The sequence below is a fragment of the Spinacia oleracea genome, chromosome 6 (genome assembly GCF_020520425.1).
Source record: "Spinacia oleracea cultivar Varoflay chromosome 6, BTI_SOV_V1, whole genome shotgun sequence".
Classification (NCBI taxonomy): Eukaryota; Viridiplantae; Streptophyta; class Magnoliopsida; order Caryophyllales; family Amaranthaceae; genus Spinacia; species Spinacia oleracea.
In genome coordinates this window covers 21,492,740-21,518,723 of record NC_079492.1, presented here as the reverse complement: position 1 = coordinate 21,518,723, position 25,984 = coordinate 21,492,740, and the positions used below count along the sequence as shown (strand labels likewise).

The 25,984-nt window shown below is 37.6% G+C and overlaps 2 protein-coding genes across 8 annotated transcripts in view; both read left to right on the top strand.

The window, feature by feature from the left end:
* The first annotated feature begins 6,522 nt into the window (after positions 1-6,522).
* The window catches only part of LOC110790188 (protein FAR1-RELATED SEQUENCE 5-like), a 44,152-nt gene continuing 24,690 nt past the window's right edge, over positions 6,523-25,984 (top strand). For 6 of the 7 annotated variants that reach the window (XM_056831441.1, XM_056831440.1, XM_056831439.1 and 3 more), the window contains exons 1-2: positions 6,524-6,912; positions 10,373-10,437. The gene's annotated coding sequence lies outside the window, so the exon portion shown is untranslated. Of the gene's footprint in view, positions 6,913-10,372; positions 10,438-25,984 lie in introns of all 7 variants that reach the window. The other variant, XM_056831442.1, reaches the window with a different exon arrangement.
* On the top strand, positions 10,608-11,996 carry LOC110804611 (uncharacterized). The gene is made up of 2 exons (XM_022010215.2): positions 10,608-11,342; positions 11,751-11,996. Exons 1-2 carry the CDS (start codon positions 10,608-10,610, stop codon positions 11,994-11,996), a joined length of 981 nt encoding a protein of 326 aa, XP_021865907.2.

Below are 25,984 nucleotides of genomic sequence, written 5' to 3'. Positions count from 1 at the left end.
AGGCTCATTTAAGAATTGAGGGAAAGAATAATAATCCATTTTTCTCAGGGGAAAAAAAACTAAAAAAAATTAAAAAAAAATAAACTAAAGAAAATAAAATATATACATGATCTCAAAGAACAGGAAGTTCTATGAGACTCAAGAAAATAATCTAGATCATAAAATTAGTAGCAGAAAATTAAACCGTTCCCCGGCAACGGCGCCAAAATTTGACAGGCTAAATCGCACTCCTATCAAAGATAAACCTAACGTTCACCAACTAAAAATATAGTAAGGGAAGCAGGGATCGTATCCACAGGGAAACAGTGTTCTTTCTACTATTAATTAACTAATCTAGACTACTGGTAACAAAGAGTTGGATTGGTTTGTATATTAAACTAAGGCAAATAATCAAACTAGAATATTACAATATTAAGGGAATCTAGGGCAGCGGTTCACCATAAACACAGACCGGGATTGGACAACAGACAATAACAATCAATTAACAATCATAACTAGGAAATCATGCATCTCTCGAATCTTATGAATTCCTTAGGATAGAACAACTAGCGGGCTCTCGCTACGTACTAGAAATAATTCCTATCTAATAGCCACAGACCAAAAACATCAGATTTATACCTCTCAGCGCATAATCTAAGGTTAATCAAACTCAAATCAAAATAGTCCGGCCGAACAGAATTGACGAGCAATAATAATAAGCTATAGAAATTATAATCAATCAACCAAATATCATGTCCACGTATAATCCCAATCATGCATTCATGGATCCCCTAAACCCTAGAAATTAAACTACTCACTCATGATAATAAATAACAAAGCAATTAACATAATAGAAAACATGATTAAAGAAATAAACTGAATTAGAACAAGAAGCAATACCTAATTGAAGAACAATGAATAATGAAAGCTGGAATTTTTGATTGAAAATAAAACTAAGTGTTGGAACCAATTTGAGAGAATAATAAGCTAAGGAAATAAGCTAAGGTTCAAAACTAAAATAAAAGGTGTCACTAAAAATATAAGGGGCTAGTATTTATAGTTTGCCCAAAATAGAGCCCAAAATCGGAAATAAAAACTCGCGAAATATGCTGGAGGTTGGCGTCGCCCGATCGGGCGACGCTTCGCCCGATCGGGCAATGTGCTCGATTGTCGGCCCGATCGGGCGAAATTCCGCCCGATCGGGCGATTGCAAAATGCCCAGAACAGCGCCCAGAATGACCGCCCGATCCGGATCGGGCGCGTGTTGAAACTGCACGATCCTCTATCTTCAAAACGTCATATCTCCTTCGTGATTCGTCGGAATTAGGCGAGTGACCACTTGTTGGAAAGCTATTGAAGTCTAGAATCCAACCCAATTTGAATTACATCATTTAGAGTTGTAGAACTTGAGTTATTCTTAAAATAGTGGACTATAGTCATTTTTGTACTTCCTTCGTTATTCGCTTTGCTTCAAAACTCTTCAAACTTAATGTTTGTGCTCTCGAAAGTACATAATTTCTTGTATTGATTCAAATAAGTAGGAAATGCACAAAAATATGCTAATTCCTACAATGATGAACCTGAAACTACAAACACACTACAAGGAGCACATTAGTACTAAAAATCGCTCCGAAGAGCTCATTTGAGATCAAAAGTACTAAGGGACGGGGGTAAAAACTCTATATAAAATACACATATCAGCATGATCCCCAAAGATGTCGGATGCTGAAGAAGATACTAGATGGCTACACGGCTAGAGGATACCTACATCAGTATCTATGTTTGACAAACACCAATGAAGCCAGCAAGATAACAGGCCAAGAGTCGGGTGCCTCTCCCATCTCTGACAGCGGCGACAGTTATTCAGACGAAGGGTTCATAGCAGTAATGTCTGAGGGATCGCGGCAGGAGCACCGTCTAGAGAAGGACGACAATTCAGTTCGTCTCATCTCTGCACCAAGAAAATGGATACACCACATGTGGAAATTTCCAAAGGCGATTACCGCAAGGCGGCAACACCATAGGCATTCAACATTGTCCTGTTGGGTATGGCTGCTGGTCGAGTGGAGCTATATTATTAGCTCATAAGTAAGTCACCTTAGCCTGTTGTACACAGTTTAATGATTTAGAATGATATAGTTTTTAGCTAGATTATCATGTTAGATACATTTACATGAAGAATCTTAAGCCTAGCTTCTTCAGAATATGATCTTGTTTCTAGCTTCACTTGACTATTGGCTACTTCTATGAGTGGCAAGAATTTACTTACCTTATGAAGACATGCAAATGATGCAGGTGACAAAACAAAAGACTGAATGAATAGCCCCTCACCTACACGTGTGATATATGCTTTGCGTCGTTGTTAGTATCACTACATGTCATCCACTTAAGGGGCTGCTTAGGTACGTAAAATCCTAGTTTAAACTTGTTCAGATTTGTGATACATCTTATGTACCAGCATTAGGAAATTATCATTTATAATTCTTAATAGAAGACTACACAGTCACCTAATTAAAATCTAAAAACACTAGCTGTTAAGAATTTCATGTTGTTGTATTATTGCTTAATTGACTATCCTTTTATCTTTTACTATCACTGGATGAGTCATTTAGTTTTTTCCGTTCAGGTTTTGCACTAAAATATACCTTCTTTCTAGTGCTAGGATATTGACACATTTGCTTATTAGTTTTTTTTTTATATTGTAATGTGTATACCTCTTATGTTTCTTCATTCTTAAAACAGATAAAGAAAATCCCAAATTCAGAGATTTGTTTTCTTTAGATGACTAGTGAAATTTTATTGATTATGTAAATTTTGTTGACTAACTTAATTATGTAAATAAGTGGCAGGGTTTTTTTTTTCTTTACAATTAAAAGCCTAATTTTGTCTTCATTTTCTATCTAAGAAAAGATCTTAATATTAACATCAACCACAAAGTGAAGATGGTCAAGCCCAAGTAATTATTAGGACTCCCATTAACCAAGAGACGCATGAGGTGGCAAGACGACCAAAAGTTACCTTTTTCATCCTGCAGGATTATAACCTTTGCTGCAATGTTTTTTTCTTCTCCTACTTGATACAAAATATGTGAAAATTATGTCATAACTTCTTCTGTAGATTTTAAGCTTGATTATAAGTTATGTGAATTGAACCAAAACAAACAAGGACAATTCTGCCATCCACTTCCACACTTCCTTTTGTTGAGCTGAACAGGAGGCTGCCCATCATACCAACAAACTGCAACCTCCAAAACTTATGAAACCTTCTCTATTTGCTGAATTATCCAAAACCAAATAAATGGGGAGAAAAAATCTTGGTCCTGTTCGGTTAGGACTGCAGGAACTCAGAAAATACGTGGCACACTTCAGGCAGGTCAAACATTTTTTCTGATTCTAATTAAACCAGGCTCTAAGTGACTGATGGTAGCTTTTGGTGAAATAAACAGTTTTCAACTCAGTTTCTGTTGTAGAGTTCTTGAGAACTGGTATGGGGGATTGTGTTTATCTGAAATACCTAATGAGGTGGCGTTTAAAGTGAGGTGGGATTGTGTTGGTAGTTGCGGTTTATTTTACTTCTCTTATTAAAACAAAATCTGTCCAGAATCTTCCCTGAACTTCCTATGTAGTCTTTAAGCTTATTTTCATGAAACTTAATTAGAACTTTGATAGTTGTTTGTAACTAGAGCTTCTCGTGTATGATATTAATTTTGTTGTGGTTATAAATGTTGCAGGATGAAGCTAATGAAATAGTGGAAGACACACTTCCTCAGTTCCTCATGTCCAGGTAATTTTTCACTTTTCTTCTTATATATGTAGGTGACACCTTGTCTTCTTCTATGTGTAGGTAACACAATCATATTCTTACCAATCTTATGGACACGGTACAAGAAGAGAATAATGCACTTAGGAACCGCATGAGTTCAGTTGAAGATGAATTTAAAGTATTTAAGACGTGCAGCTACAAAAACTCCAATGTCTCTAATCCAAGAAGGGACTCTCCAAATCTTGATTATATTTCATGTATATTTTTTTGTTTTAGATAAAACAAGAGATAGTTTAGAATTTATACACAAGATGATGGGGGTATATGATGTCACATAAATTCTTGTTTTCACATAAATTCTATATATGATGTCAAAGTTCTTTTGAGTAATGAAATTTCCATTAGCTTCGATATATATATTTGTAGATTTAATTATTGAGATTTAACTCTTAGAATAGACCAAGCTTATTAGTTTGGTTGTTTTGACTCACATTGAAATTTTTTATTATAAATCTTTTTTTTATAAATATTTTTCATATTACCAAAAAAAATATATTTATTTTATTTAGTTACACTAACGTCGAAATATTTTGTCGTTGTTTGACGATAATTAAAATTATTGTGTCAATTTGATTCTCTTTTTACGTCAACTTTGTTGGCTGTTATTAATTGTTTGTTCGACGTCATTGAATATATAATAACGACAAACAATCATTTTGTCGTTGTAAAATAACGACGAACAATCTTGTCGTTAATAAATAACGACAAACAAATGATTCTGTCGTGTAAAATTCACGACGAACATTGACGCTAATAGTAATAACGTCGGAACCTATTACGACAAAATACACGACGAACTTTGTTCGTCGTTAAAGGTTTTAACGACGAGCTTTTAGACTTATAACGACGAAAAAGTTTGTCGTTATAAACCCTTTTTCTAGTAGTGCAACTTGATGGTGTCATGCGCTTGCTTAACTCCCTCACGCGCAACTATTATGGAGAAGTTATTGACTGGTGTTATTTGACTTTCTAAAATGGTGTTACTTATACATTGTGTTCGTTCTTAATTTTCTTGTTTTACTACAGTTTCATCAATTTCATGTTAGAGGTTCCTCGTATAGACTTATGTTACTTGACTTTCTATGATGGTGTTACTTATACATTGTATTCGCTGTTATTTTTCTTCTTTTACTGCAATTTCATGATAGAGGTTCCTTGTATAGACTGGTGTTACTTGGCTTTCTATGTTGGTGTTACTTATACATTGTATTTGTTGTTACTTTTCTTGTTTTATTACAGTTTCATGTTAGAGGTTCCAGACTGGTGCTACTTGAGTTTCTATGTTGGTGTTACTTATACATTGTATTTGTTGTTATTTTTCTTGCTTTATTGCAGTTTCATGTGAGAGGTTCCTTGTATAGGCTAGTGTTGCTTGACTTTCTGTTATGGTGTTATTTATACAGTGTATTCGATGTAACTTTTCTTGTTTTATTGCAGTTTATTCAATTTCATGTTAGAGGTTCCTTGTATAAACTGGTGTTGCTTGACTTTCTATGCCGGTGTTACTTATTCATTGTATTCGCTGTTACTTTTCTTGTTTTATTGCAGGTTCTTCAATTTCATGTCAGAGGTTCCTGGTATAGACCGGTGTTACTTGATTTTCAATGTTGGTACTTTTAGTTATTGCAGTTTCTTCAATTTCACGTGAGATGTTCCTTTTATACACTGTTTTTATTTGAGTTTCTATGTTGGTGTTAATTATATATTGGATTCGCCTTTACTTTTTTTTTGTTTTATCGCAGTTTCATACTAGAGATTCCTTATATAGACTTGTACGTGTTACTTTATTTTCTATTCTTTTTTTCTTTTTTCCTTTTTTTTTCACATAGGCTTAAATTTGCATAAAGTAAAAAGAGTTTACAAACTACAACTACAACTACTAAACCACTAAGGTCTTTATATACCGTTACATTTACTACACAAGTAACAAAACACATAGGCCACAACACCAAGAGGGAGGTATGCACTTCTTATGTCATCCCGAGCTTGTCGAACCTGCCTTGTTTACACCACCAACGAGGTGTTATTGTGTCAAGGCCATTTGTGAGTGTGAATTCTTTATAAGAGATGGCGCAGAAGGCAGGACGATTACCATTTGGAGTCCCTTTCATGAACCTATAGAGCTTAAAAGACAAGGAAATAATCGAAAAGATAACAATGCCCAGGAAAAGGGTAAAAGACCTTGTAAATTGAACACAAGCGTCTTGAGTTAATAAACATAACTCGGATAGCATGCTATGAATCCCCAAAAAATGGGGAGCAACGTTTAAATTTGGGGTTTTGAAAGCGTTAAGAAACATACTTAACGCTAACCTAAATTGGGGATTAACAAAAGCTAACCTCCACGACCAAAGAACAACCCCTACCCTGGGACACACACCTTCCCTAACACCTACAATTCCTTCCCTCCAACATACCCCTGGCCCATATCCGAACGAGATGAAGTTTCCCAACACACACTGACACTACTACAAAAATGGGCTAAGGAACCATTGATAGGGCACCGTATACATCACTTATTAGGTTTCTTAGATGAAGAAACCAATTATCTTAGAAGTACAATTTCTTCGAAAAAATATATAAGAAACCTTGTACGTGAAATATATGGTTTCCTAGATAATATTATATTTTAAAAAAACCAAAGAAACCGTAGATCTTTTAAAATCGGTCTCTTACTCATATATTTCAAATATTATCATTATTATTTTTTAATGTAATTAAGGTTGTGAATTTTTTAGCCTTAAAAAAAACAAAACAACACAAAAAAAATGTTGCAATTCCTGCCGATTCCTACCCGCGTAGTATTAGGAAACAAAATAACTTCTTCCTAAAACCATGATCTCAAGCTTATCAAGAACTATGAATCTGTAAAACCTAATAACTTCAATTCGATCACCTAAGAACCGAATTCACAGCGCTCAAAGCAATTCACCACCGCACCACCGCCGGCGAAGGGCCGACAGGTTCTCCTTCTCGTCCGCTTCTCCATCTTCTTAATTTCTTCTAATTTTTTGGTTTGATTGAAACTTCCACCGGTACCGCAACGACCGTCTTCACCACCACGTACAATCTCCGTCTCTGCCGCCAGTTCGTCAGCTCCAGTAATTTTAGGTAATACCCCTTTTCACCCTTTTTCCCTATTTATAATTTTACAATTTTCTATCCTAATATGTGTTTGAGTGTTAATTTGGTTGAAATTTCATATGAAATTAATTTTCCTATGATGATACGAACGATTTTTGTAAAACATGAATACAGGGGTTATGAAAAATTTCAGCTAAAAAAACGGGTGAACAGCAAATTTGTAATTTTCTAATAAAGCTTCAAATATGTAATTGGTGTTTTTATGTTAGCTTTGGCCTTTTTGTGTCATTATGTGAATGCCTCATTACTTTGAGTCAAATCATTGTTCTTCTCTGCACTATTCACTACCTCAAATTCTGATTATGTGATGCTACATTGTATTTATTATAAGTTGTGATCGAATGCCCGTTTACATCACTCTTGTTTGTGTCTCCCTGTAGTTATATGTACGTCTATGATGGTTGTGAGTTGTGATCAAATGCTCGTTTACGTCTGGTTGATTTTATTATATTAATGGATTTGCCGATTCTTGAAATATGCTTCATTGGTAATTCTTTTTATGTGGTAGGCTGCGATTTAAGTGTCATACCAGCCCGATCATTCTCTGTCAGTATACACACTTAGTCTATACACCTCTGTCGGCAGCCTTATACCGTTTGAAAGCGCTACCAGCTAGTTTATTGTCGGTCATGTTTGTTTGATGTCGTACTACTTCTGTCGGCTACTTTGATCTGATGTCAGTCACTCAGTCATCGTGTAATGCAGTCAGCAGTGTGCACCTCTATACTTACCAGTGTCATTTGATATCAGCAGGCCCTGGTACCATCTTACTAGCACTTGGTAGCACTCGTTTGTACCTGTGCGCAGTAGTTTCCCTCCATTCATCCATTACCAGTCTTGCTGCAGGAATAATAAGTGACCATCTTATTTGCTTAAATTATGGATTTTCTCTTACCATAAGTTGCTATCAGCTACCATCATGTCATTAGTATCATGTTTTTTCAAATTGAGCAGAGTTATAAATTAAAGTTGGAGTATTTTCGCGTAGAGGGCTTTTATATGTTTGATTTTTCCAAAGGTGATCTCCAATTCGTAGCATGTGTCAGGTTATTTTAGCTATTATCATAGGTTTCTAGACCAGGTTGAACTCTGGGCAGTCCAAGTAAACTTATATTATGGGATCCTCATGCGGCTAAGAGTAGTATACTAGTATGTTACCAGCTTGTTGGTTGGTTCATCTTAATGACGGAATGAAATTCGTCTTGAGTTTATAAGATTGTCATTATCTCCTATGGTGTATTAATCTGTACCTAGAATAATAAGTGAGCGCCTATGAGTGTTTTAGGCTGACTTTCATATCGATGCACAATTGTTGGCATTTTGTAGCCGCAATCAGACCTTGTCAATGCCGGTAAAAGTATAGTAGTATGGAAACCTTGTACCAATTAAGGTTGACTTTCTTATTGGAAGTTTCTTATACCCCGTATGCGTCTATATTATTTTTTTGATTCAAATGAGGATGAAATCCAAAGATAAGAAAAGAAATAAAACGAAAATTAAGCCAGCTATAAAACTATACTAGGGAGGTATGAGACGTGGAAACGCCACTCCTCTTACATCCTCCTCTAAAATTCAACTAAGAGCTGTTGGAACACCATCAATTATTATAAGACATGCATCCTGCATAACTCCTTGATTGGCAAGCCAATCTGCAGCCCTGTTGCCCTCTCGGTATACATGTGTTATTCGTATCTTCCAGCCTAGGTCTTCTAGCATAGTTCGGAAATAATTCAGATCATATGTGCAGACACCATTCTCTCTTCTGTTGCTTTGTAATGCTTGTATACATCCTAGGCTATCCAACTGGATCTCAAGCTGCTTTATTTGTAAGTTTTGTGATAGTTCAATGCCTCTGGTAAGAGCTAGTACCTCAGCTCTAAAGGCCAGACAATGCCCAAATTTAGCTGTAAAACCCGAGATGAAATTCCCACAGTGATCTCTGATTATACCACCGCCTCCAGTCGGTCCTGGAGCTCCCTTTGCAGCTCCATCACAATTTAAAACATACCACCCATCATTAGGAGGGCACCATTTCACATGAGTTTCCACCCTTGTCCCAGTACTGATATTTCCCTCTGACCTTAATTCTGTCATACACCGAACCGTTTCATCTAACCTCACTTGTAAGAAAGCTCCTATATCGATTGGTAACTCTTAGGTTCGCCCAAATGCATAGCAGTTACGCCACTTCCAGAGCCACCAACATGTTAAGGCAAAGAAAGTTGGCCAATGTTCATATTTTGTCATTACTTTGTCCTCCACATTACTTGCTAGCCAGTCTTTTATGTTGCCTTGCCAGAATGTCTGCTTGTTAACAGGGCCACCCAACCTTTTCCATACTAACTTAGCTACATGGAAGTCTCTAAGTATATGCAAGGTAGATTCTTCAAGTTCCACACATGCGTCTATGAGTGTATAAAGTCCATGTTTGGTAAAGCTCAAATAAGTCAAGCAATCCCAATCCTTCTATATATTGTTTGAATTGATACCGGGGTGCATCTTTTAATTTGCTATCAGTCATAGAGTCGTTTAATTTTCTCTTTAATTCATAGTGTCACTTGCTTCTATCTTGCTTAAACTCTATCTCGCTTCTCGATCTCATTCTGATTCTATTCTCTCTCTCAACTTCTTATTCTTATTCTCTTCTTCTTTCTCTAAATTCTATTCATTTAGCTTGATTGATCAGTAATAACTGATTAACTAATTAGTCACATATAGTGTGACTGTAACAGACCACCTGTGGTAGTGTGATTGCTTAAGCTGTGAAATTTTCTTATCAGTGCACAGTTTATGTTTAAAACAAGTAGGTATTTTCTTAAAACAAGTTGCTGACCTTTTGCATTACTCTTAAAACAAGTAGGTATTTTCTATCAAAAAGGTATATAAAATTCGGATCAAGTATCTGTTTCCAAGTATTCTGATTGTGACAACACAATTCAGTTGGCCAGTTTTGCGGGTTATCTAGGAAGCACTCTAGTAATAAATAATGACTTGTGTGCAGGTTGCCCAGTTAAGGCTTTGATTTTCTTGCTTCCTGGTTTGCTTCCCAGTTGCTTGATGCTGTGTTTCTGCATGTTTGTCCCAATGATGCCCTGGTTCTGCTGGTATCTTTTGTTTCTGCAGTTCGGATGGCTTGTAGTTTGATGTTTTTTTGTGTTTTAGTTAGGGATGCGGTTGTGCTCCCTTAGCTGTTTGGCTCCTTGTTTTGGGGTTTGTATTTTAATTGGTTTCTACCTTTTGGTAATAAAATATACCTTATTTACCAAAAAAAAAATAAGTAATGAATTTTAGTTTGTGCAAAAGCTAGTTAAAAAGAGTGTTCCCATGCTCATAACTTTTAGTGTTAAATAATTCAGGTTTTTATATGTTGGCCATATGTTAATATTAGAAATTTAACCTTGCGGTTTTTTATTCTTTTCAATTTTAGGAGCCTTTTATTGCTAGCTGGTTTGGTTCACTTGCTCGTTTCTTTGGTGTCTGTGCTTCAATTAGGTGAGTATATATAATTCCTTATCCCTTTCTCTCCTTTTTATTTTAATCATTTCACAATTAATAACTTGATGAATTATTTTTACTAGTATAAATTGCTTGCTGCTTGCATATTCGTAAGAATGTGTGCATCTAATGTTTTTTTTTCTTTTTTACATTCTGAATACTTAGAGATGGATCGAAGTTGGATATCAAATTCAAAACCGGGTGACCCGCAATATGAAGCTGGAATAAGGGATTTCGTCAATTTTGCGGTTAAGAATGCCGGAGATCGTTCTAGGTTACCATGCCCTTGCTTCAAATGCCATAATTTTTTGTATAGACGGATAGATGAAATTCTCGGTCATTTGAGAAAGAATGCTTTCGATAGAACATATACCCGTTGGATTTGGCATGGAGAAAACTATGAAAGAACTCGTACAAGTGATTCTGGGAACCATGTTCATGATGTTCATGAAGGTCCTAATGTTAATGACATCCCTAATGCTAATGAGGGTGATAGGTTAGGAGACATGATACGTGCAGCTCAAGATAAGTTCGCTGAAAATCCTGCCACATTTGAGGGGGTGTTAAAAGATTCTAAAACACCCTTATATCCAGGTTGCAGCAAGTATACAAGACTATCTAGTATACTTAGATTATATAATGTGAAGGCAGGTCATGGTTTAACTGATCAATGTTTTGATGAAGTACTTGAAGTTTTCAAAGACATGCTTCCTGATGATAATGTCTTTGCAAGTGGTGCATATGAGGCTAAAAAGATATTGATCTCGATGGGCTTGCCATACGAGAAAATTCATGCTTGTCCTAACGATTGCATACTCTATCGAAATGAGCGTGAATCATTAAAGAATTGCCCAGTATGCAATGCCTCGCGATACAAGGAGAAGGAAGGAGTGTCGGCTAAGGTTTTGTGGTATTTTCCTATAGTTCCGAAATTTAAACATCTTTTTTTGAATGCGGATGATGCATGAAAGTTGACATGGCATTTTTATGGGCGGAATAAAGATGGCTTATTAAGACACCCAGATTACTCCCCGCAGTGGAGGTTTATTGATGGAAAATACCCCTAGTTTCGTAAAGAAAAACGGAACCTACGCCTTGCACTTTCAACTGATGGTATGAATCCATTTGGTTCTCTTAGTAGCATGCATAGTACTTGGCCAGTGATTTTGGTTACTTACAACCTACCACATTCGTTGTGCATGAAAAGAAAGTACATGATGCTTACATTGTTAATTTCTGGGCCAAAACAGCCGGGAAATGACATTGATGTGTACTTGGCGCCCCTCATTGATGATTTGAAGATATTATAGGAAAAAGGTGTCAAAGTTTTTGATGCACATCAAAATGAGACCTTTAATCTGAGAGCAATGTTGTTTTGCACCATCCAAGGTTTTCCGGCATATGGTAATCTTTTGGGGGATACTGTGAAAGGGGAAACTGCTTATCCCTTATGTGAGGATGGTATGAAGGGAAAGTGGCTAAGGAATTCTAAGAAGATGGTTTACTTTGATCATCGTCCGTTTTTGCCCTGTGATCATCCATACCGCAAGCTGTAGACACCTACTTTTGTCCCCATTCCCGAAAGGGAAAGGTTCGATGATGAAAACATAAATCTCCACTTGACAACACATCTCCAATAAAATAACGAATCTCAATTCCCCTTTTCATTTCACCCGAAACCTGATATTTATAGAAAACTGCTATTTATGGAAACCTGCTAAAAATAGTAACTACCGTAAAGGGTGGCTTCTAAAAGTGGCAAGTCATAAAAGATAGAAACCTGTCAGAATTAGGTGTTGCATTCCGACATAAATCCTAAATGAGATAGAAAACTGCGAGAATCCTATTCCTAATATGATTCGGAAATGAGAGTTACGTATTAATTAAAATCCTAATGAGCCTAGAGTTCGTAACAGGCCCAGACGCATTCCGTCATGAAATTGGTACGCACTAAAGGACTCGATTAAGTCTCAAACTCTACGGATTTCAGGAATCCGAATCTGACTAAGAAAACAGCCCAGACCCTATTTTCAACACCTGGCTCTGGGCGCTGAAAATACCTGGGTACGTGTTTTTTCCTAATTCTTTGTGGATTAGAATTCTGCAATTCTATCTTTCCACGAACTCTTCCCTATAAATACAGCCCCAAATTCGACGTGAAAAGGACAACACATAATTCATATTCTGAGTATTGACTCCAACCCTTAGCCTAAGCCTCACGCTGCGAAATTGTTCACGCGTTCTGTCGCAATCGATCCATAAATCGAACAGAACGTATCCTGTCCCATAATTGAGATTCGTTAAATAAAAAGGAGAAATAGCAAAGTCAAAGTGGTTAGTTTTCTGAGAACCGTGACGCACCTCTCAGGGGTGCGTCGTAATGTACCCCTTTTCGATGATTTAATTGCTTTCCTCGCCCTTTTTATGAACTGTTAAACTAACTATATCTGATTGTTCTATTACGCCTAACAAATATAATATTTTTGGGAAATTGGATTATCATGCTAGGTCCCTTAATGCTATCTAAATCAGATAATCGCGATCGATCTAGTATTATATGTTGCATATTATTAAAATCAACTCAGATTAGTTTAATAGTTAACGCATGTCCCTTCAATTATTTATGCTGAGCTAGTAAGGATATCCTGCCTCTGGAGTTATCGACAAGCGAAGTACTCCTCTCGGTAGTTACAGTCCCCCGAACCCTCAATCTCTACCTTGCGGGTGTATGTTGAGAGATCCCCACACCAGGGATCACAAGGGAACCTACGGCCGTCGTGGTCAAACATAATTGCACTCCCTTTATGTCACGATAACCGGGTTTTGTCAGTTTTTCTCATTGTCGTTAAAAACTGAATGGCGACTCCTATATTACTAGTCAATTGGGTGTATACTCACAGGAAATCCAATTACACTTGATTGAATAAAAAGAATCGTCACACCCACGAGGGACGAGGTCACGCATTAGCCTCGTGCTTTTTCGACCCCCTCACACAAGCAAAAAAAGGCTTTTAATGGGAAACAAGAATTCATAAAACGTCCAAGAGACTTGAGTGGGGAGGAGGTGTTTCAAAAGGTTAAGGACATCCAGATAACCTTTGGGAAGAAATCTAGAGCAGGTATTTCTAAGCAGAGGTACAAAAAATGTTCTGACTTCTGGCGCTTAGCCTATTGGAAACACTTATTTGTCAGACATTGTTTAGATATAATGCATATTGAGAAGAATGTGTGTGATAGCCTGATTGGCACACTGTTGAATGTTCCTGGGAAGACAAAATACGGTGAAAATGCTCGATATGACTTGAAGGATATGGGGATTAGAAGTGAACTCCACGTTGTTGAGGGAAACCCCAAGAAATACCTTCCTCCCGCAGCTTATACATTGTCACGAAAAGAGAAAAAAGTGTTATGTGAATCTTTAGCTGGAGTGAAAGTTCCAGAGGGTTTTTCTTCAAACTTTCGCAACCTTATTTCGATGGAAAATCTGAAACTTGTGGGTCTTAAGTCTCATGATTGCCACATTTTGATGCAATATTTGTTGCCGGTGGCTATTTGCTCAATTTTACCTAAAAATGTTCGATATGCCATTATTAGATTGTGTTCATTCTTTAACGCAATGTACGCCAAAGTCATTAATCCTAAAGACTTAGATAATTGGGAAACAGAAATTGCTATCATTATTTGCCAATTACAGATGTATTTTCCTCCATCTTTTTTTGATATCATGGTTCATTTACCCATTCACTTGGTGAGAGAGATAAGGTATTGTGGCCCAGTTCATTTGAGAGCTCAATGGTCCTTTGAAAGGCAAATGAAAACTTATAAGGGATATGTGAAGAATGCTTATAGACCCGAAGCTTGTATTGCTGAAAAGAACTTCTATGAAGATCTTGTTGGATCGTGTAGTCAATATCTAGGAAATGCAAAGATTATTGGGCTTCCAACATCAAGACATAGTGGTAGAATGCAAATGGGTTGATAACAACAACGGAGTTGACTATGAAGATATAGGGTTTAATTTGGTTAATTTTGACAAGCTTGGTCATAAGGAAGATCCTTACATATTGGCTAGTCAAGTAAGACAATTGTTCTACATGACTGATCCATATGACCAAAAAAGGTCTGTTGTTATAAAGCCAAGGTCTCGGTTTGAAATCGATGAAATTGTTGACTACCATGAAGATGATGATATTGAAGAAGAGGAAATCCATTTCACTAATGGGGTACAAGTCCAAGATGTCATCAACGATTATGGAGATGATTCAGTAACATGTATACGTGATGACCATAGTGAAGGAATATGGGTTGATGACACTAGTAATGAGGGTGCATCACGGAAGCGTCAACGGAAAGAGAAATGAGGTGCAAACATAAGAAATATTATCTGCATCTCTCTTTATTAGTTTTAATTATATAGAGTGTCAGGGCATGAAACTGCCGGGAAATGACATTGATGTGTACTTGGCGCCCCTCATTGATGATTTGAAGATATTATAGGAAAAAGGTGTCAAAGTTTTTGATGCACATCAAAATGAGACCTTTAATCTGAGAGCAATGTTGTTTTGCACCATCCAAGGTTTTCCGGCATATGGTAATCTTTTGGGGGATACTGTGAAAGGGGAAACTGCTTATCCCTTATGTGAGGATGGTATGAAGGGAAAGTGGCTAAGGAATTCTAAGAAGATGGTTTACTTTGATCATCGTCCGTTTTTGCCCTGTGATCATCCATACCGCAAGCTGTAGACACCTACTTTTGTCCCCATTCCCGAAAGGGAAAGGTTCGATGATGAAAACATAAATCTCCACTTGACAACGCATCTCCAATAAAATAACGAATCTCAATTCCCCTTTTCATTTCACCCGAAACCTGATATTTATAGAAAACTGCTATTTATGGAAACCTGCTAAAAATAGTAACTACCGTAAAGGGTGGCTTCTAAAAGTGGCAAGTCATAAAAGATAGAAACCTGTCAGAATTAGGTGTTGCATTCCGACATAAATCCTAAATGAGATAGAAAACTGCGAGAATCCTATTCCTAATATGATTCGGAAATGAGAGTTACGTATTAATTAAAATCCTAATGAGCCTAGAGTTCGTAACAGGCCCAGACGCATTCCGTCATGAAATTGGTACGCACTAAAGGACTCGATTAAGTCTCAAACTCTACGGATTTCAGGAATCCGAATCTGACTAAGAAAACAGCCCAGACCCTATTTTCAACACCTGGCTCTGGGCGCTGAAAATACCTGGGTACGTGTTTTTTCCTAATTCTTTGTGGATTAGAATTCTGCAATTCTATCTTTCCACGAACTCTTCCCTATAAATACAGCCCCAAATTCGACGTGAAAAGGACAACACATAATTCATATTCTGAGTATTGACTCCAACCCTTAGCCTAAGCCTCTCGCTGCGAAACTGTTCACGCGTTCTGTCGCAATCGATCCATAAATCGAACAGAACGTATCCTGTCCTATAATTGAGATTCGTTAAATAAAAAGGAGAAATAGCAAAGTCAAAGTGGTTAGTTTTCTGAGAACCGTGACGCACCTCTCAAGGGTGCGTCGTAATGTGTCCCTTTTCGATGATTTAACTGCTTTCCTCGCCCTTTTTATGAACTGTTAAACTAACCTCATCTGATTGTTCTATCACGCCTAACAAATATAATATTTTTGGGAAATCGGATTATCATGCTAGGTCCCTTAATGCTATTTAAATCAGATAATCACGATCGAATTAGTATTATATGTTGCATATTGCTAAAATCAACTCAGATTAGTTTAATAGTTAACGCATGTCCCTTCAATTATTTATGCTGAGCTAGTAAGGATATCCTGCCTCTGGAGTTATCAACGAGCGAAGTACTCCTCTCGGTAGTTACAGTCCCCCGAACCCTCAATCTCTACCTTGCGGGTGTATATTGAGAGATCCCCACACCAGGGATCACAAGGGAACCTACGGCCGTCGTGGTCAAACATAATTGCACTCCCTTTATGTCACGATAACCGGGTTTTGTCAGTTTTTCTCATTGTTGTTAAAAACTGAATGGCGACTCCTATATTACTAGTCAATTGGGTGTAAACTCACAGGAAATCCAATTACACTTGATTGAATAAAAAGAATTGTCACACCCACGAGGGACGAGGTCACGCATTAGCCTTGTGCTTTTTCGACCCCCTCACACAAGCAAAAAAAGGCTTTTAATGGGAAACAAGAATTCATAAAACGTCCAAGAGACTTGAGTGGGGAGGAGGTGTTTCAAAAGGTTAAGGACATCCAGATAACCTTTGGGAAGAAATCTAGAGCAGGTATTTCTAAGCAGAGGTACAAAAAATGTTCTGACTTCTGGCGCTTAGCCTATTGGAAACACTTATTTGTCAGACATTGTTTAGATATAATGCATATTGAGAAGAATGTGTGTGATAGCCTGATTGGCACACTGTTGAATGTTCCTGGGAAGACAAAATACGGTGAAAATGCTCGATATGACTTGAAGGATATGGGGATTAGAAGTGAACTCCACGTTGTTGAGGGAAACCCCAAGAAATACCTTCCTCCCGCAGCTTATACATTGTCACGAAAAGAGAAAAAAGTGTTATGTGAATCTTTAGCTGGAGTGAAAGTTCCAGAGGGTTTTTCTTCAAACTTTCGCAACCTTATTTCGATGGAAAATCTGAAACTTGTGGGTCTTAAGTCTCATGACTGCCACATTTTGATGCAATATTTGTTGCCGGTGGCTATTTGCTCAATTTTACCTAAAAATGTTCGATATGCCATTATTAGATTGTGTTCATTCTTTAACGCAATGTACGCCAAAGTCATTAATCCTAAAGACTTAGATAATTGGGAAACAGAAATTGCTATCATTATTTGCCAATTACAGATGTATTTTCCTCCATCTTTTTTTTGATATCATGGTTCATTTACCCATTCACTTGGTGAGAGAGATAAGGTATTGTGGCCCAGTTCATTTGAGAGCTCAATGGTCCTTTGAAAGGCAAATGAAAACTTATAAGGGATATGTGAAGAATGCTTATAGACCCGAAGCTTGTATTGCTGAAAAGAACTTCTATGAAGATCTTGTTGGATCGTGTAGTCAATATCTAGGAAATGCAAAGATTATTGGGCTTCCAACATCAAGACATAGTGGTAGAATGCAAATGGGTTGATAACAACAACGGAGTTGACTATGAAGATATAGGGTTTAATTTGGTTAATTTTGACAAGCTTGGTCATAAGGAAGATCCTTACATATTGGCTAGTCAAGTAAGACAATTGTTCTACATGACTGATCCATATGACCAAAAAAGGTCTGTTGTTATAAAGCCAAGGTCTCGGTTTGAAATCGATGAAATTGTTGACTACCATGAAGATGATGATATTGAAGAAGAGGAAATCCATTTCACTAATGGGGTACAAGTCCAAGATGTCATCAACGATTATGGAGATGATTCAGTAACATGTATACGTGATGACCATAGTGAAGGAATATGGGTTGATGACACTAGTAATGAGGGTGCATCACGGAAGCGTCAACGGAAAGAGAAATGAGGTGCAAACATAAGAAATATTATCTGCATCTCTCTTTATTAGTTTTAATTATATAGAGTGTCAGGGCATGAAACTGCCCTTCAATTATCTGCTCGATACATCTAATTCTTCCGCTGCATGATTGTGTGTTTGAGCTGTTGGTTGACATTATATTTTGTGATGATTGGTCAGTATATCTGCATGTATACCTGCAATTTTTATGGTTCAAAATAATGAGATTAGAAGATTTACCTAATTAGATCACTGAACGTGGTATAGAGTTACAGACATAACAAACTCAAACTCAATTTATAGTTTCTAGTATATAGTCTGTTATGGTTTGTTTCTATTTGTACGCTTGGTAAGTATTGAATAAAGATCATCTGTGTGTTTTAGTTTTAGACAGCAAAAACCACCATCAGCTAATGCCCTTCCTTCCCTACTGTCACTGTAAGGCTAATGCTCTACTAGTTTTCATAATACAACAACTGTCTAGAGACTTAGCTAGCCTATTACATCATCTATTACTGAAATAATATCAGGCTCACAACTAGTTTCCCAATGCGGAATAGTCCAGCAGATGACCATCACGCACGTAAGCCCCTACAGAACAGTCAAACACTCAGCCTGAAGGACTGACAACGCACAAATTTGAAAAATAAAATTCGTCAACAAAGTATTATAGCATGAAGCTGACTGCACAGTAGGAGTGTTGATTACATGAAATAAATGATGCTTTAGAGTACACATTTATATACCACATTATATATTGCCAAATTTCAATATAATATTGATCTAATAATTATGTAGTTTTATTACTGCATCTCTCTTAATTTATTAGTTTTAATTATATAGCTGATACGATTATGGATGAAAGTGATAGTCTTATGCTAGCAATTGGAACCAAAACTGATTTGGGTTCAATGGCTCATTTTGTGTGCATGGTGACTTGGATTGAGTGAGCTCGTTATATGGTCCTTATTATCAAGGTGGTACGTTAATCAAACTGGTCCGTTTAATCACATTGGTCCGCTTGTTTAAACAGATTGTACGCACTTATTATTTTTAATTGCTTTGGTTAAAGTCGGTTTAATAAAGGGATATTTGTTTAAATCCCCAATTTAAATTCAGTCATTACTTAGCTTTGATTATTGCTGTTTGTAAGGAGAGTCTTAAGCCTTTGTAACCTCCAATTTAGTGACTGAATTAGGAGGCTTTAGAGCTTGTAACTGCCAATTTTAAAGGCTCTTAAATGGCTCTTAATTAGCCGTTTAAAGCTCTTGTAGCTGTTGGGTTTTGGCTATTTATAGTCAGCTTCTTGATTGGAATAAACAACCAACTGGATGATTAAAACACTTGTTTGTTACATTTCGAATTATAGTTTATAATTCAGCTTTTTTTCTTTGTTTTGGACGCGTTTCCCATTCAAAGAACTGATTGTGAGTCAATAGGTCTTGTCTTGCATTCACGATCAACGAGTTAAAGGTCTAGCTTGTTAATCAACTATCATGGTTTATACAACGAGTTTTTAAACTCGTATCATTAGTGGTATCAGAGCTGCTGTTCGTGTGATCCGCCCAAAAAAAAAAAAAGAGCTGCTATTCGTAATTCTTACAAAGTGAAATATGGATTTTGATGATCCTGACTTTCTACAACATCTCCAAGAAGCCTTAAAGAACGTTAGAGATGGGGGGTATCGTAGGCCTCCTAGGCGTGATCTACGGGCTATGGATGAATTCAAGGTCACCGAACTTCCTGAATTTGTTGGTGGAACAGATCCGGAAGCCTATTTGGAGTGGGAGCGCAAAATAGAGAGAATGTTCGATTTCAAGGACATTGATGATGAGAAGCGTTGCAAATATGCCATATTGAAGCTAGGACGAGGGGCTTCATTGTGGTTCGAGGGACTGAAATCCAAGAGAATACGTGAAGGGAAGGAGAAAATTACCTCTTGGGAGTCTTTGAAACGTAAGCTACGTAAAAGGTATGTGCCAACAACTCATAGAATAACAACTTATCGTAAAATTGCCGAATTGAGGCAAGGAAAAATGAGTGTGGCTGAATATATTAATGAGTTTGAAAAGTTGTCCTTAATGGGAGAAATTGAGAAAATTGAGGAACAAAAACTGTCCAGATTTTTAAGGTGTCTAAATTATAATATTGCCAATACCGTAGACCTTTATCCATATTCTGATTTTGACACTCTTTGTGGACTTTGTTTAAAATTGGAAAATCAAGGGAAGGCAAAATATGGGGGAGGGTCTAGTATGGATGGTAAAGCCAAGTCTTGGGCTAAATCCGAACCTAGCTTGAAACCAAACACATCACCTAGTACCGTAGGTTCAAGTAATTCTACGGCTGCCCCTAAACTATCTAACCCAACCAAAGAAACAAGTCTGTCCAAGGTGCGTTGTTTTAAGTGTCAAGGGTTTGGGCATTATCAAAATGCGTGTCCAAATAAACGAGTAGTGACCTTGAGAGAAGCTGTTGAATGTCGTGAGGAGTTGTTGGAAGAGGAAAAGAGGTTGGGGGACGTATTTGTGTTTGATGAGAGTGGTGATGAGGAGGAAGAGGAAGGGTATGAGGCTCCAATTTATGACACAAATCTGGTTCTTAGAGTGCTACAAACTCAAATTTCACCTACTGATCTAGACCAACGAGATCAGTTGTTTCATATTAAATGTCTAGTGAAAGATAAGTGGTGTAGTGTAATTGTTGATGGGGGGAGTTGTACCAATGCTGCTTCTAGTGAAATGGTGTCAAAATTAGGCTTAATCACTACTGCCCATCCTAGGCCATACACACTCCATTGGCTTGATGATGGTAATAGTGTAAAAGTGTCGAAGCAAGTAAGGGTTGGTTTGACTATAGGTTCGTATGTGGATGAAGTTCTTTGTGATGTTATTCCTATGGATGCTTGTCATATTTTGTTGGGTCGTCCTTGGCAGTTTGATAGGGACGTGATTCATAAAGGGAGAAGCAATGAGTATGAATTGAGAGACAAAGGCAAGAAAATTGTGCTAAAGCCTATGTCATCTCAAGCGGTTCGATCCATGAGTGTGAAACAAAAGAAAAAGCCGAATCTCACCATGTTGGCTAGTAAACGAGAAATTGAGCAAGCTCTTGATCATGGAAAGTGAAGGAAATAATGCCCTTGGTCCAAGTATGCATTCTATGTTAAGTCTAATAAATGCGGTTCAGTATTAATTAACAAGTTAATAATTCAGTGAGATCAAGTGAGCTGAATGCCTAGCTAGAGGCCGCTTCAGTTCAAGTGGAATTAATGATATTAATCCACAGCTTACTCTTGACTGAACCCGTAGGGTCACACAAATAGTACGTAAACGGATCAAGTATTTAATGGCATTAAATACTCCATCTATGAATATTCGGAACCGACGGATCTTGGTTTCAGTGGGAGCTAAGATCGTCACAGGCAAGAAATGAATACTCCGGAAACGATGATATTGCCGGAAACGGAAATATGGATCGTATCGGAAATATGAATATTATCCAAGTCGTAGATGTTGCCGGAAACGGAAACATGGTACGTATCGGAAAATATTGTTGGAAATGGAAATATTACCAGAATCGGAAATATTGCCGGAAACGGAAATATTGTCAGAATCGGAAATATTACCGGAATCGGAAAATAATTCCGGAAACGGAAATATTAAATATTTGTTCGAAACGGAAATTAATTCCGGAATCGGAAATATTAAATATTGTTCGTATCGGAAATAGATTCCGGAAATGGAAATTTAATCGGAAGCGTATCGTACGAATTAGCATCGGACGAGGCCTGCCGGACGAAGGCCCAGCACGAAGCCAGGCCATCGCCCAGCAAGCACGCACGCCACAGCCCAGCGCGCACAAGGCCGCGCATGCGTGGGCCGCGCTGCGTGGGCTGCTGCTCGCATGCGTGGGCAGCCCTTGTGGCTGCCGTGTGTGTGTGAGTTTGAGCTCATGCGAGATTCCTGAATCTGCAAGAGTCAGTGTATGATTAAATGTCTATTCCTATTGGATAAATTGATTAAGTAGAATTCATGTAGAATTCTAATTCCAATTAATTCGCATCCTACTAGGATTACGATTCCTTTTCCATAACTCTATAAATAAAGGCCTAGGGGTCATAATTTATATACAAGTTTCAAAGTATTCAAAAGTGAGTTTTTTGAGAGAAAATTAAAACCCATCTTGCCCCAAAAGTGCCGAATTTTCTGAGTACCTTAAGGGCGATTCTAGTTGGTCAATCTTAAGGCGGATCCGGACGTGCTGTGGACTTTCTACGGAGGGACGACACTTGGAGTCCTAAAAGACTTGTTCTTGTTCGGTTCGGGCGCAGCTAGGGAAGGCACGCAACAAAGAGTATGCATCTAAACTATGCTAAATGATTATGTGTAAATAATATGTTTCCTGGGTTAATGGTTGTTTCCGCATGATTTATGTAAATGTCATATGTATCATAACCTAACAGTGGTATCACGAGCCCCTTATTATTTTCATAATCTAAATTGCATGAACATGGTTAAATATTACAAATTTGCAAGAATTAAAAGGGGTGATTAATTTTCGTAATTGTTAATTAATTGCAAATTGCGTTTATTTAATTATATGTACGCAGTTTTTCGGCAGTTTCTTCATTACTCATCCGAATTGAGTAATTTTTGTGTCAATTCCGCATGTAAAAGGCATTCTAAAATTTTGACAAAAATAGTATTTTTCTGCCGAACCCAGAATTCTCAAATTCGAAGCCTAACTATGACTTTTCGAAGGTTTTAGTTTTTCGAATGCAAAATTTCGTAAATTTAAGATGTTAAATTAAATATTTGCGATTCTTGTTGATAAATCTTGAATTTTTGATTGACCTACTGCATATGTTTAACAAGTTTGAATGCCTAGTCTTGTTAATTATGCAATCTAATTTGTAATTATGATTAATTTGTTGAAAATTAGAATAATTTAGAATTAATTTGATTTTCATAATTAATTGTAATTTAATTAGAAACCTATGATTAAAAACCACCATAAAAATTGTAAATTTACGATAAATTTTAAATTTTTATGACCTAGACTTGAATCCATATCAATCGGAAATCAATTGGATAATAAATTTTCGATTTTTTCGCCCTAAAATTATGAAATTAATATTATTTATTAATTTGTCATTAATTTTAAATATAAATTTTAAATTTTTATGCGATTCGTTCAAATAACTTGCACGCACGAAGCAATGGACGCTTCGTGTTACCCTTAAGGGGTGTTGTATAATGCGGGCATGCGACGACGAGCAAGGGAGCTCGTCGCCCGTGCGGCACGAATGCAATGAGCAAGGGCGTAGTGCACGAGCGCAAGGCAGCAGCCCTGCCTTGTGTCGTGTGCCACGAGCAATGAACGGATGGGCATGGGCGAGGGGCGAGCCAAGGCAGTCGCGTGTGGGCAGCAAGCGAGCTGCGCCACAGCGCGCGCTGCCTCGCACAACAGCGCGCAACCTCGTGCGCAGCGAGCGCAAGCTCGCGTGCCACGAGCGCTGCGCACAGCATCACTCGCGCGCACAGCGCGCGACGTCGCCCGCCCAGCGAGCGATGTCGCGCACCAGCGAGCGATGGCTCGCGCGCGCGCAGCGAGCGATCTCGCGCGCCAGCGAGCGATGGCTCGCGCGCACCAGCGAGCGATGCAGCGCCCCAGCGAGCGATGGCTCGCGCGCACCAGCGAGCGATCTCGCGCACCAGCGAGCGCGGTAACGCGCGCGCGCTGCGAGCGATAGCTCGCGTGCGGTGGGCGCTGTGCGGAGGCTTGCGTATGGGACAGCAGCAGCTATGCAACGAGCGCATGGGCTGCGCGCACATGGCCAGCAATGGCTGTGTGCGTACAGCCCATGGGCGTGCAACGCATAGGATGTTTGCGTTTCGATTAGATCGTTTTTGAATGTTTAATTTGAAAATTTCAGTTCACGTAATTTTAATTGATTTTAAAATTAATAATTTGAATTAATTTCTTGGATTTTAATTTTGAATATTATAATTATAATAAATGGCATTTATTCTAATTATTTTACTAAAATTAAAATCATAAATTAATTTAAATGTGACTGAAATTAAAATTAAATTTTTGGATTCAATTATAAATTTATATGAGCTTTAAATTTTAATTAAATTTGTATGTTTCCGGTTAGACTAGAAATACAATTTTATGTTTAAAATTAGTAAAGCATATGAATTTATTGGTTTGAGTGGGAGTGCTTTTAGTCATAAACTCTTGATTAGGTCTACAAATCCTTAAGGTTAAAACAACTCGATTAGAATTAATAAGGACTGAATAATTGGTAGATTATTGGTGACCTTGATTAATTGCTGCAAATGTTTACGTGATGCATAATGTGTTTTAACTAACCAGCTATGTGGGCCATTCATGATAATGAATGGGTGAATGGTATATATTGTATATGTACTGTTTTGCAGGTTATGAAGTGACTAGTATGGCCCAAATAGGATAGAAAATATGGTCTGCGTACCATTAATTTGAATGTAATTGGTCTAAAGCACCAAAGTTATTTTTCAATTCAAATATGGTCTGCGTACCATCAAATAGTTGTAATTAGTTATAACTTATCCTATTTGAAGAAAATGGTGCCTCCCACGGAGATTTTCAAGACGGACTTTGAAGTCAAAGCTTCAAGATGAAGTCGGGCCATACTAGATCACAAATATCTTATGCATGTTTTAAGTTATTTATTGCTTTAAATATGTCTTAAAATGCATGAGATCAAAAGCTTGATTATGTTGCATGATTAAGGATTTTAGTTCACTTAAAATCTAACCAACATAGTAAGAGCCTTAAGTTCCAAACTTAAAAATTGAGTTAAAAGGTGCCATGCCAAAATATACACTTGCTTGGATATCCTTTACATCAATCTAGTAATAGTTTTCGCTCAGCGAGGTGTTACTTATTGGTCCTAAAGGGGCAAGGTACACAAATAATTGTGAGTACATGTTAGTTTTGGTGAAACTCAACGATATAAGTAAGGAGTCCTTTTATGTCGTGGCAAATTCGATAGGTTTACCTAATAAGTTCTTAGACGTACCTATCAACCAAGAATAGTTTCTAGACTATTAGCAAAAGGCTTTTGCTTACCTAAGATGTTCTAGGATTAAGTCGACAAACTGTGCTTAGTTCTTCAATGATTTTAGGATCTTGGAATCATTTTATTCACACCTGCCGGAACACATAACTTGAATAAAATGCTTAATAAACATTGAATTATGCATGAATGCTAGAATTTAAGTTTATTAAGAGAAACTGTGAATGGTTATTTATTTGTTTATTCTTTTCAATTGTAGTTTTTAATATGGCAAACAACAATTCATTCAACATTCGATCAATTCTCGAAAAGGAGAAGTTGAACGGGAAAAACTTCCTTGACTGGCAAAGGAACTTGCAAATAGTTCTTATGCAGGAAGAAAAGGAGTATGTCCTAGATGAGGCGATGCCCGAAGCTCCAGGCGACGGGATCACTCAGGCAGCCCTCAATCGTTGGATTGATGCCAACAAGGATGTGAAATGTCTAATGCTCGCCACCATGAGTGCGGATCTGCAGAAAACGTTCATCAACTCAGATGCTTTCACAATCATCAGTGAGTTGAAGAACATGTTCCAAGATCTGGCTCGAGTCGAAAGATTCGAGACTCATAGGCAAATTCTTGAGACCAAGCTTAAGAGAGGCGAGCCCGTAAGTCCACATGTTCTCAAAATGATTGGACTCATTGAGAATATGAGTCGGCTGGATCAGCAATTTTCTCAGGAAATGGCTATAGACACCATCCTCCATTCTCTTCATAGCGGGTATGATCAGTTCAAACTGAACTACAGTATGAATAGTCTGGACAAAACGCTCACTGAGCTTCACGGTATGCTGAAGACCGCTGAAAAGACGCTCAAAAGTGATAAGCAGGATGTGCTTATGGTGCGTGGGGGCAAGTTCAAGAAATCTGGAAAGAAGAGGAATGCTAAGAAAGG